This window comes from Fulmarus glacialis, unplaced genomic scaffold (genome assembly GCF_000690835.1).
Source record: "Fulmarus glacialis isolate BGI_N327 unplaced genomic scaffold, ASM69083v1 scaffold35444, whole genome shotgun sequence".
Lineage (NCBI taxonomy): Eukaryota > Metazoa > Chordata > Aves > Procellariiformes > Procellariidae > Fulmarus > Fulmarus glacialis.
The window spans coordinates 1-10,837 of NW_009209317.1; the positions used below are offsets into that span (position 1 = coordinate 1).

General features: G+C 53.1%; 1 protein-coding gene across 1 annotated transcript; it reads left to right on the plus strand.

Moving 5' to 3' along the window:
* Nucleotides 1-5: 5 nt before the first annotated feature.
* Nucleotides 6-9,983, plus strand: LOC104069423 (transcription activator BRG1; the record flags this gene model as incomplete). The annotated part of the gene is made up of 19 exons (XM_009576786.1): nucleotides 6-139; nucleotides 629-755; nucleotides 913-1,086; nucleotides 1,502-1,675; nucleotides 1,813-1,980; nucleotides 2,094-2,144; nucleotides 2,886-3,016; nucleotides 3,571-3,628; nucleotides 4,151-4,269; nucleotides 4,561-4,711; nucleotides 5,155-5,318; nucleotides 5,477-5,543; nucleotides 5,893-6,003; nucleotides 6,998-7,240; nucleotides 7,861-7,974; nucleotides 8,196-8,303; nucleotides 9,010-9,096; nucleotides 9,588-9,634; nucleotides 9,817-9,983. Coding segments are annotated over 19 exons (2,395 nt in total), but the record flags the coding sequence as incomplete, so codon positions are not given.
* Between the last annotated feature and the right edge of the window lie 854 nt (nucleotides 9,984-10,837).

Sequence of the window (10,837 nt, forward strand, 5' to 3'; positions counted from 1 at the left end):
CGCCCCAGACGCAGTCTCCCGGGCAGCCGGCCCAGCCGGCCCCCATGGTGCAGCTCCACCAGAAGCAGAACCGGATCACGCCCATCCAGAAACCCAGAGGACTCGATCCGGTGGAAATCCTGCAGGAGAGGGAGTACAGGTAGGGGCCGTGCCGTGCTCCGGGGTCTGGAGTGGCTCCCTCTTCGCTTTCCTCCCACCACCACCGGTACTTTCGTCCTCTTGAGGCGTACCTTAACGATTCCCCGGCCTGTTTTACCTCTTATTAACGTGCGACGTGCAGAGATCTGGAGGGACAAGGGGGTGTACGTTTTCCTTGGAGCTTCTCAAGGCACCTCCCGAAATCTCGTCCCTCCTGCTTTCCAGGGATTGTCACCGCTGACATTTTATTAAAGACCGTGGGTGCCTGTCTGCTGGGGGGGGAGCGTCTCTGCTGTGCCAATCGATTAAAACAGAGTTAAAACTCCAGACGCCGAGCAGCCGCTCAGCTGCCAAAAGCCTCCATCTCGCTTGAGATAAGGCCTCCACGGACCAGAGCTGTACTTGATAGCTCCTCGTCAGGAGAGGAGCGAAAGTGAATTCGTTGTGCTGGTCCCTGCCTGCCGTGAAATCCCGTCTCCTTCCTCTACAGGCTGCAAGCTCGCATTGCTCACAGAATCCAAGAGCTGGAAAACCTTCCTGGCTCCCTGGCTGGTGACCTGAGAACCAAAGCTACCATTGAACTTAAAGCACTAAGGCTGCTTAATTTTCAGCGACAGGTAGGTTGTCTGTCAAAGGAAATCTGGTTTATTAACTCGCTGTGTGTGGGAGCTGCGGGCGGCACGAAACTCGCACTGTTGTAATATTTTGCAGCATCGCCCGTGGAATTAATTCCTTTTTTTTTTTTTTTTTTTTAATCTGAATCTCTCCAAAAAGCTGCGTCAGGAAGTCGTGGTGTGCATGAGGCGAGACACGGCCTTGGAAACGGCCCTGAACGCCAAGGCGTACAAGCGCAGCAAGCGGCAGTCCCTGCGCGAGGCTCGCATCACCGAGAAGCTGGAGAAGCAGCAGAAGATTGAGCAAGAACGGAAACGCAGGCAGAAGCACCAGGTCAGCTGCGACGTGCTGCACGCGCCGTTTTCAGGGGCACCGGAGGAGTTGGGCAGCTGGAGTTGGCCGGGCTGAACTTTTTTAGGGAATTCCCTTTTTTTAGGGGATTAGAGAAAGATCCTCTTTGGTCTAGATGAACGTCGTTTGGTCTAGATGAACGTCGTTTGGTCTAGATGAACGTCGTTTGGTCTAGATGAACGTCGTTTGTTCTAGATGATGGTTGTAGATCCCTTCCAACCAAAATATTCTGGACTAGACAATGGTTGTAGATCCCTTCCAACCAAAATATTCTATTCTATTAAATATAAGAGGAGTCAATCTCACTTAACTTACGCTGTTAGATGTATTAACTTAGCAGAACACTTAAGTGCACGAGTCCTGACGCTGCCTGTTTGCCGTTTCCTTTCCCCCGCAGGAATACCTCAATAGCATTCTCCAGCACGCTAAAGATTTCAAGGAATACCATCGCTCCGTCACAGGCAAAATTCAAAAGCTGACCAAGGCGGTGGCTACTTACCACGCCAACACGGAGCGCGAGCAGAAGAAGGAAAACGAGAGGATCGAGAAGGAGAGAATGCGCCGTTTGATGGTAAGCAGCGGCACGGGAAGCGGTTTGTATGCGTGCGTGTGATGTATCGCCTGTGTGTGACGAGCTGTTACGCGTTCAGGGTGCGCACAGAGGGCTCATCTCGCTTAGCAGGGTGTCAACGATCCTCCTTTCCCTAGGCTGAAGATGAGGAAGGATACCGCAAGCTCATCGATCAGAAGAAGGACAAGCGCTTGGCCTACCTGCTGCAGCAGACGGACGAGTACGTAGCCAACCTGACGGAGCTGGTGCGGCAGCACAAGGCCGCCCAGGTGGCCAAGGAGAAGAAGAAGAAAAAGAAAAAGAAGGTGAGTTGAAAGCGAAGCTTCGCGGGGAGCTGGAATGACGTCTTTGCGGAGGCGCCGGTTTTGTCGTTTCCTTCGGCACTGGGTCGCTAACAACCATCTTCCTCCTCTTCCAGAAGGCAGAGAACGCGGAAGGGCAGACTCCGGCGATCGGACCAGATGGCGAAGTAAGCCCAATAATCTTATTTTATGCCGTGCCAAGTAGGGTAGGAAGCGTCAGCCTTGCTGAGAGGGCCCGTTACAATCCTCCCCGCTGCAAGGCCGACTACGATGATGAGATCTAACGCAGCGGGCGGCTAAACTGAGATTTCCTAAAATAGAACTTGCACCAGGATGGAAAGAGAGATCTCTCTGCCCATCATCGACGGGAATAGTTTTCTCAGGCAGGCTCTAGACCTGCCGCAGGGGAGGGCTTGGTTTCCTCCCCAGCGCATCTGAGCTTGGGCAGGTCAGTCGGGTTGGGATTCGTGTCACCTACGAGGGATCCGTAACTCTGCACGTGCGAGCGGCCCCAGCGATGCACCGGGATCGACCCTGTGCATTGAACTTCGTGCGCTCGGCGCTTTGCAGACCCCCCCTGCGAGCAGAAGAGCGTTTGAGTGATATTTCAAATGAATTGTTCCTGTATGAATGAAGTTTGGCATCTGAACGTGCCTTCCCACACAAAGATTCTTAATGTCTACATTCATTTTTCAAAGGAAAATGTTAAATCTTGTCAGCTCTCGAGCTTTGCCTGTCCTCTGGTGACGTGCTATTTCAAGCAGTCGGCCATTTTGTTCTTCCCAGTGGTCGTTGCGGTGGTCCTGGGGTGGGTTTGGTCGAAGCGCTAGATGTTGATGTAAACGCAAGCTCTGTTTCGAGGCAGAAAAAGCAAAATACTGACCCGCAGCCTGACTTTGATTCCTTAGCCGCTGGACGAGACGAGCCAAATGAGTGACCTCCCTGTCAAAGTGATCCACGTGGAGAGCGGCAAGATCCTCACCGGCACCGATGCCCCGAAGGCAGGCCAGCTCGAAGCCTGGCTGGAGATGAACCCCGGGTAAGTCCCGGGGAGGCGACGACGGGAGATTTTCTCTGGGACCCTGTGCCTCTGATCCGGAGCTCGAAGGGGAATAGGGAGCTCCGGCCGCGCGCTGGGATCGTGCCTGTAGCGGTGCTGTTCGGGGGGCTGGGATCGCCGTTCAGGGCTGGATCGGCGGGGAGGAAAGCGCTTGGCCCGGGCCCAAACCTCGGGAAGCGCAGGGAGCTGGAAGCAGTGGGGCTTGCGGATCGGGAAGGAAAGATTTCATCAGCCTCCCTCTATGCAGCCTCTAAAATTATGTGGGAAAGGCTTGCCGGAGGTTTGGTGGGTGGTCCCGGACGCAGGCTCTCGGGCTCATACGCTTTCCCGAGGGCGTGTGTGAAAACTTGAACTAAGTGAGGGGAAAAATAAATGAATAAGCATTTTATTTAAAAAAAAAACCAAAACTAATACTGATAACAAAACCCAAGTTTTAACGCAAGGGTTTCTAGAACTATGCTGATCTCGTGCTGTGTAGAGAGTGCTGTTGGTAGCAGATTTGCAATTAAATATTAATATTTGTATTTAATTAGATATGAAGTAGCTCCAAGATCTGACAGTGAAGAAAGTGGGTCAGAAGAGGAGGAGGAGGTAAGGAGAAATCCCACCAGTCTTCCTTACGCTTTCACATTTTAAATATTTTTGAGAGAACAGGAAACAGCCGTATGCACTGCTCTAAGCTCATCTCAACAATTACTTTTTCCAGCGCAGATCTGTGTCAGTCAGCTCCAATAAGTGTATTTAGAATAAGCCAAAAAAAACCCATGTAAAGAAAGCCAGGGGCAGCGAGGAGATGGCGAGCTCCTTCCGTTAGCTGCCCGGTTTTCTTCCCAAATGTTTCTCACCTAACTCTTTGGATGTTCAGAAGCAAACAGCGTAGACTCTGCTTCTGGTAGCCTCTGTCTTCGTTAGCGGACGCGGCCGTGCAGGCAGAGTCTTGGTCTGCGAGCTCCTGGGGCAGCGAGTGCTTCCCCTGGGGTTTTCAGAGCCGTCGTTGTCCACAGGCTGGGTCACTCCTGGGCGCGGCCGAGCAGGTTTTGCTGCCGTTTCCATTGTATAAACAAAAATAAGCGGCTTTGTGCTCAGAAGGGTGCGCTTTGTGTCTCCTGGCAGGAGGAGGAAGAGGAGCAACCGCAACCTGCTCAGCCTGCCCTGCCTGTGGAGGAGAAGAAAAAGATCCCCGATCCAGACAGCGACGATGTCTCAGAAGTGGATGCCAGACACATTATCGAGTGAGCCCTGCCTCTTAACCTGCTCTCGTGGCGTGCTCTCTTCTGTTTCCGAGTCACTTTTGTGAATCTCGTGTGCTTTGTGTCAAAGGAGCGAAATGCGGCGGGCGGTATTTAGTCTGCTCCCGGTTTTTGAGAGCAGTTTTTCCAAAATGAGACCTAATTTGGCACATACTGGGAGAATTAACCACCCCGGGACTGATGGGGCTGCCCAGGAGATTCTTGACCTGTATCTCCAAAGGGATCACCTTTCTTATCTCCATTTTTTTTTTTTTCCCCCCGTTTCCCCCCCAGGAACGCTAAGCAAGACGTTGATGACGAATACGGGGTGTCTCAAGCTCTGGCGAGGGGCCTGCAGTCGTACTACGCCGTGGCCCACGCCGTCACCGAGAGGGTGGACAAGCAGTCCACGCTGATGGTCAATGGAGTCCTCAAGCAGTACCAGGTGAGAGGCAGCGGAAGGGAACGCCTGCCGCACCGTACGGCCGGGCCGTACGTGCCCACGCCGTTTCTGGCGGCGCTGCCGGGAGGTTTCGGCGGGAGACGCTGAGATTTGGGCTGTGCCGAGACGCTCCTGTGGCAAGAACCGGGAGCTGAGGGCAGAGCCAGCGCGTCTGGTGCGAGATAATGAGCCAGGCTCGCTCGCTGCTTAAAACAAAGAACGTCAGCTCTCTGCGTGTGTCCGTGGTCCTGAGAGGAGAGGAATACATTAATGCCAGTGGCTGGCTTTAAATAATTAACGTGAGATCTTTAATAGCGTATAGGGCGTTCAGCTACATAATGCATAAGATGGGGGGTGGAGCGCGCAGGTCGTTAGCACATCTGATACGCGACTCCTCTGTCTGCAGTCTGATTTCTTTTTTTTTGATCCCTCCTTTTTCCCCGTAGATCAAAGGTTTGGAGTGGCTGGTGTCCTTGTACAACAACAACCTGAACGGCATCCTGGCAGATGAAATGGGTCTGGGCAAAACCATCCAGACCATCGCTTTAATCACATACCTCATGGAGCACAAACGGATCAACGGACCCTTCCTCATTATAGTACCTCTCTCGTAAGTGCGCTGCCTGAATTTGTCACCCCCTCCCAGCCCTGCACAGCACAGAAAACGCTTGGCCTGGTGTCGGTGCCGGCTCCAAGCCTCTGCGGTGTGATTCCCCGTTGCGCAAGGGCCAGTTTTACCGTTTCTCTTTCTGTTTGTTTTTTTTCCAGAACTCTGTCGAATTGGGCGTATGAGTTTGACAAATGGGCTCCTTCTGTGGTGAAGGTCTCATACAAGGCAAGTACCGGCGTTATTCTTACACGCGCCTACCGGGCTCCTTCGGCCGCTCGTTTCGTGAGGACTCCTTGGATGCCAGTTTGCCTTTTCCTCCTTCCAGTCGAACAATATTTCCATTATCCCAAGGAAGCTGGGACGCTTCCTGGCGCTAAATCGATGAAATCCACATTTGTTTTTCATTCCTTAACGGCAGAAGGAATCCAGCTGCTACCGTCTGCACAAATGTTCTCGCTGCCTTTCTGTAACTGGAAGAATTGTTCCGAGTGGATAATAACTACTCCTACACCACCTCTTTTCTCCTGGAAATCACGTTCTGCTTTAACGTTTCTCTTTGATATTCTTTCTCCAGGGCTCTCCAGCAGCAAGACGGGCATTCGTACCTCAGCTCCGAAGTGGGAAATTCAATGTCTTGCTGACTACTTACGAATATATCATCAAAGATAAGCACATCCTGGCCAAGGTGAGTCCTGCCAGCAGCAGGCAACAGCGGCTCCCTCTTCGGTGTTATTTGGGCTGCGGCAGGAGGATCGCCCGTCCTCGCTGCGCTCGTGGGCACTGCGCAGACGTCACCGAGACAGTCCCTGTCAGAAAAATCCTGCCGTTTTAAGTGAGATTTTTATCTCTGGAGTCTTTCGTCGTCACGTGGCAGGAGGCGAGGAGCTGCTGCTTACCCTCAGCAGCTAGAACTGATGTGGCTTTCTTGTTATTTTTGGCTGCATATCCTGTGATACAGCAAATATTTTTTTTCCCTTTTAATAAAGCAATTCACAGGACAATGAATATTTATTAGAACCCCTACAAGATCGTCATTGCCCTTCTGAGGAGGGTTTTTCCCGTACTTAGCCAGCAGCCACAGGGTGAAGATCAAATGTTGAGGCTTCCCCGGGGTTGGAAAGGTTGTGCTGATTCAAAAGCAGGCAGACAACGCGCCAAGTCAAAACCCTGGGTTTAACGGGTTTAATTGCGCTTGGAATTAGTTCTGCAGCACCGCTTACCTCGGTGACCGGGGTCTGCCTGGATTGTAAGATGCGTTGAAGCTGATGTGTCTCACCTCGGCAAGGCTTCCAAGGGAACCGTCTTCTCTTCTCCCTTTGTATTGTGGAGAGATAAACACGGTTTGATTAATGGCCAAAAATCTCAAGAAATACTGAAATTCCCCAAAGCTGGCAGCGGTCTCTGTCAGCTGTTTGGCATTAGCGTTCTTCCTTTTTCCCCCCACTCCTTCCGTGTCCGTCTCTGAGCCAGAGACACAAAGCGCTCCTGATGGGAGCAGCTCCCAAGGAGGACCTCAGGAGAAGTTAGAGTGGGTTTCCATGATCCCGGCTAGCTTGGATCTCTCCTGGGCGCCTCCGGAGGCCCGGGTCTACCAAGGGTTGTTGGTGGGATTCTCCAGTCATAGCTGCGGTGGAGAGGGCCGCCGTCCCTTGCCCACACCTCCCTTCTCCTTCCCGCAGATCCGCTGGAAGTACATGATCGTGGACGAGGGCCACAGAATGAAGAACCACCACTGCAAGCTCACCCAGGTCCTCAACACGCACTACGTGGCTCCGCGTCGTTTGCTGCTGACGGGAACCCCGCTGCAAAACAAGCTCCCGGAGCTGTGGGCCCTCCTCAATTTCCTCCTGCCGACCATCTTCAAGAGCTGTAGCACGTTCGAGCAGTGGTTTAACGCTCCTTTTGCCATGACGGGAGAAAAGGTACGGCGGGAAGCCGGCTGGTGACCGTTGCAGCTGGGGGGTCAGGGCTGCCGTCAGCCGCCGGGCGTTTTGGGTAGCTTGTGTTTGTAAACGCTCCCAAAAATCTCTTAATTTCCACTCGCAAGGTGCAGAGCACCTGTAAAATGTAACTTCTTTGGGACGGGTTTTACTGGAAGGCTGGAAAATAGGGAGCGTTAATTGAGTACTGGAAATGAAGGTGGGTAGACGGTTCTCCCATCGCTGAGCGCCGGCGGGAGAAGCCGGTTGGGCTCTCGCTAGTGTAATTCTCAAAGCGCGAAGCTGCTGTCGGTGCCGTTCATGGCTCTGGAGCTGTTTGAAGTGACGCCTGTTGAGTCGCAGCAGCTGAGGTTTTGCAGAGCAGGTTATCAGGCCACCGGGGGAAGATAAGTGAGCCTGAACTTTTAAAACAACAACAAAAAAATCAGTGCAGAAACCTCAGATTGCGATGATTACATCGAAGAGACTTTCGGTATCCCGGTTTCGTCGCACGCGGAGCGATGCTTTACCCTGACCCTGGGAATCTTGCTGCCGTTGAGGGACGCTGAGGAAGGGAACTTCCAGGCGTCCTTGTGTAACGGTTCCCTTTCCCGGTGACGCAGGTGGACCTGAACGAAGAAGAAACCATCCTGATCATTCGGCGTTTGCACAAAGTGCTGCGCCCCTTCCTGCTGCGGAGGCTGAAGAAGGAAGTAGAAGCGCAGCTGCCTGAAAAGGTAACGGCCGGGAGAAACTGTCCAGCTCTTCCCCCTGTGTTTGTGGGGCTTTATTCAGCTCCATGAAGAGGTGGCTGGGTTGATTCATCCGAGATCGGGGGACTCGGGGTCTCCCCGGGCTTTAGAAGTGGATGAATTTGTGCCACGCTTCCCAAGGATCAGGGTTTTGGAGGTGCTCGCTGGCATCGCCTCGGGAATTAACCTCTCCTCGGTCCTTGCAGGTGGAGTACGTGATCAAGTGTGACATGTCCGCCCTGCAGAGGGTCCTCTACAGGCACATGCAGGCCAAGGGGGTGCTGCTCACGGATGGCTCCGAGAAGGACAAAAAGGTCTGGCCACCCAAGTCCCTGCTCTTTGGCGCGTTGCTCCGTTGTCGGAACGGGGCTGGAAACGCCTCCGGGGATGGGGGTGTCTGTTCTGTCCCCAGTTGTTGCATCAACAGATAGAGCAAAAACCCCTTTTATGAGCAAAACAAGGAGTCCTGGGGGGCTCAGAGCAGTGGGCCAAGGCCCCGCGCGGGGGGGTGGGTCGAGCTTGGCCCCAGCGCGAACCCCCGAGGCGAGCCGTGAGGATTGTGGTGGGTGTAATCCACCCACGGAGGCCTCCGACCTGCTTTTCCAACTGATCAGAAAGTCAAATTAATTAGAAAAAAAAAAAAAATTTAAAAAGACATTTTGGTCTGAACTAAAAGCTGGAGGTGAAAAATTCCTTGTTCTTCAGCTCCGCTCCCCCAAAGCAGCTGGCTCTCTAGCAGCCTTTGGTCCTTAAACTCCTCAAGGTGACTTTAACATCTATATTAAAACCTTGAACTTCTCCCCTTGCTGACTGGGGTGAGCCTGGCTGCCCGCCCAGGCAGTCCCGCTGTGGGTCCAGTGCCTCTAGACACAGCTCCAGCTAGATCTGGGCAGTGCTGAAGCCTCGGGGCTGTGAACCCCCATCTAAATACTCCCAGAATATTCCTCAGGAACACCCGGATAGCTATCGCAGTCAGTAAACTTAAATTCACGTTTCTAATTTCCTGTCTCGTTTGCGCAGGGTAAAGGCGGTACGAAAACCTTAATGAACACGATCATGCAGCTGCGGAAGATCTGTAACCACCCCTACATGTTTCAGCATATAGAGGTAACGTGGGCTCAGGGCTGGCACGCGCGGTCATCGCACGCTCTCTGGAAACGTGGAAAAACTGTTCCGTCCCCCTCCTAAACGGAGATAAACCAAATGGCTCTTGTGGCTGCGGCACGGACCGAGCGTTAACCACCCGGCTGCTCGGCCAGCCGAACGTCAGCCCTCGGCGCGGCACTGTGCCCATCAGGCTTCCTTCGAAACGCTCCTTTTTGCCACCCAAAACGGCCTGAAATCTGTTCAAGCGAGCTCGGTGAAGCCATATCGCCTAAAAAGAGCAGGCAGCCCTTTTAAAATCGCTCCATTCCTGCGCCTGCTTCCCGAGGCGCTTCGGCAGCGGGATCTCTGCCGTCGCCGGTCCTCCCTGCCCGTCGCTGGTCCTCCCTGCCCGGCCCCGAGGGCCAGTTCTCTTCTAGGCCGGTTCCAGGACTTTGTTGGATTTATTTGCGTGCGAGGACAGTTTCTGACGACGTTTCTCTTTCTGATCGCAGGAATCCTTTTCCGAGCACTTGGGGTTCACGGGAGGTATCGTGCAAGGGTAAGTAGGGTATTTTAGAGTTATAGCAAGTGGGGATATTTGCGTCTTTTCCTTGTGAAATGGTTTATCGGTGCGTGGTAAATGAGCGGGCGATACTGTCGTGAGCACGGATAATCCTTACGCGAGGGGGACGCTGTGTTTTTAGCATCAAATCCTTATTTCCCTCTTCTCTTCCCTCCCAGACTGGATCTGTACCGTGCCTCGGGCAAATTTGAGCTCCTCGACAGAATTCTCCCCAAACTGCGAGCCACCAACCACAAGGTGCTGCTCTTCTGCCAGATGACCTCCCTCATGACCATCATGGAAGATTATTTTGCTTATCGTGGATTCAAATACCTCAGGCTGGACGGTGAGTGCCTCTGACGCGCGGGGACGGCAGCCCCCCCCTCGGTTACTTTCGGCTCGTGGTGAGGATAAACCCCTCGCGTGGGGCCGAGCAGTGAGGTAAGCTCCTACGGGTTCACCGACCCGGCGTCTGTCGCAAGGGAAATACGTCTGAAACAAACAGCCTGTCGTAAAGCAATTAACCCTGCTTGCAGGATGCGGGTTAAAGCAATAAACCTTGCAGGATGCAGGATAAAAGATATAAAGTGCAGCCTTTGACTTTATACGTGGTCGTCAGCTGCTGCTTCAGTTACAGTTTTCATTTTTAAATTCAGCCGATCTGCTGTTTAATTCTGGAACCCTGAAGGACACCATTAGGTGGCCTCTAACGTTATTAAAATAATACAATAATTAATTAGTTGGGTTCCAGGTTTAAGTCGGAAGGCGTGCAGCTTAGTTGGTGCACAAATCTCATCTGGTAGAAAAAGGAAAGTCAATTTGCCGTTTTCAGTTGGAATAAACCACTGAACATATGTAAAGACGCCCGCGAAGCCGTGGGGCTGCTGAAGCCTGTGCAGACCCAAACCCTCTTTGCCAGCAAAGAGCGGTGCTGACTCTTTAAAGAATCGACCTTCCGAGAGAAGCATTAAGCTACTGACAAAACGAGGTGCAGAACGAGACCGAAGCGGTTATCTAAACCAAGGTTTCTCCCTCGCAATCGGTCTCTCGGAGCCGTTTGCTCGCAACGTTTAACGACTTCCAGCACGGGATGGGTGTTAGCGCGGCGGCGTGCTCGCGGCCGGCACCTCACCCGTCCCTTTCCGCTCAGAGCCGGGCGGTAACTCGCCCTTCCCCAGCGCCCAGCGGGGAGAGTCGCGG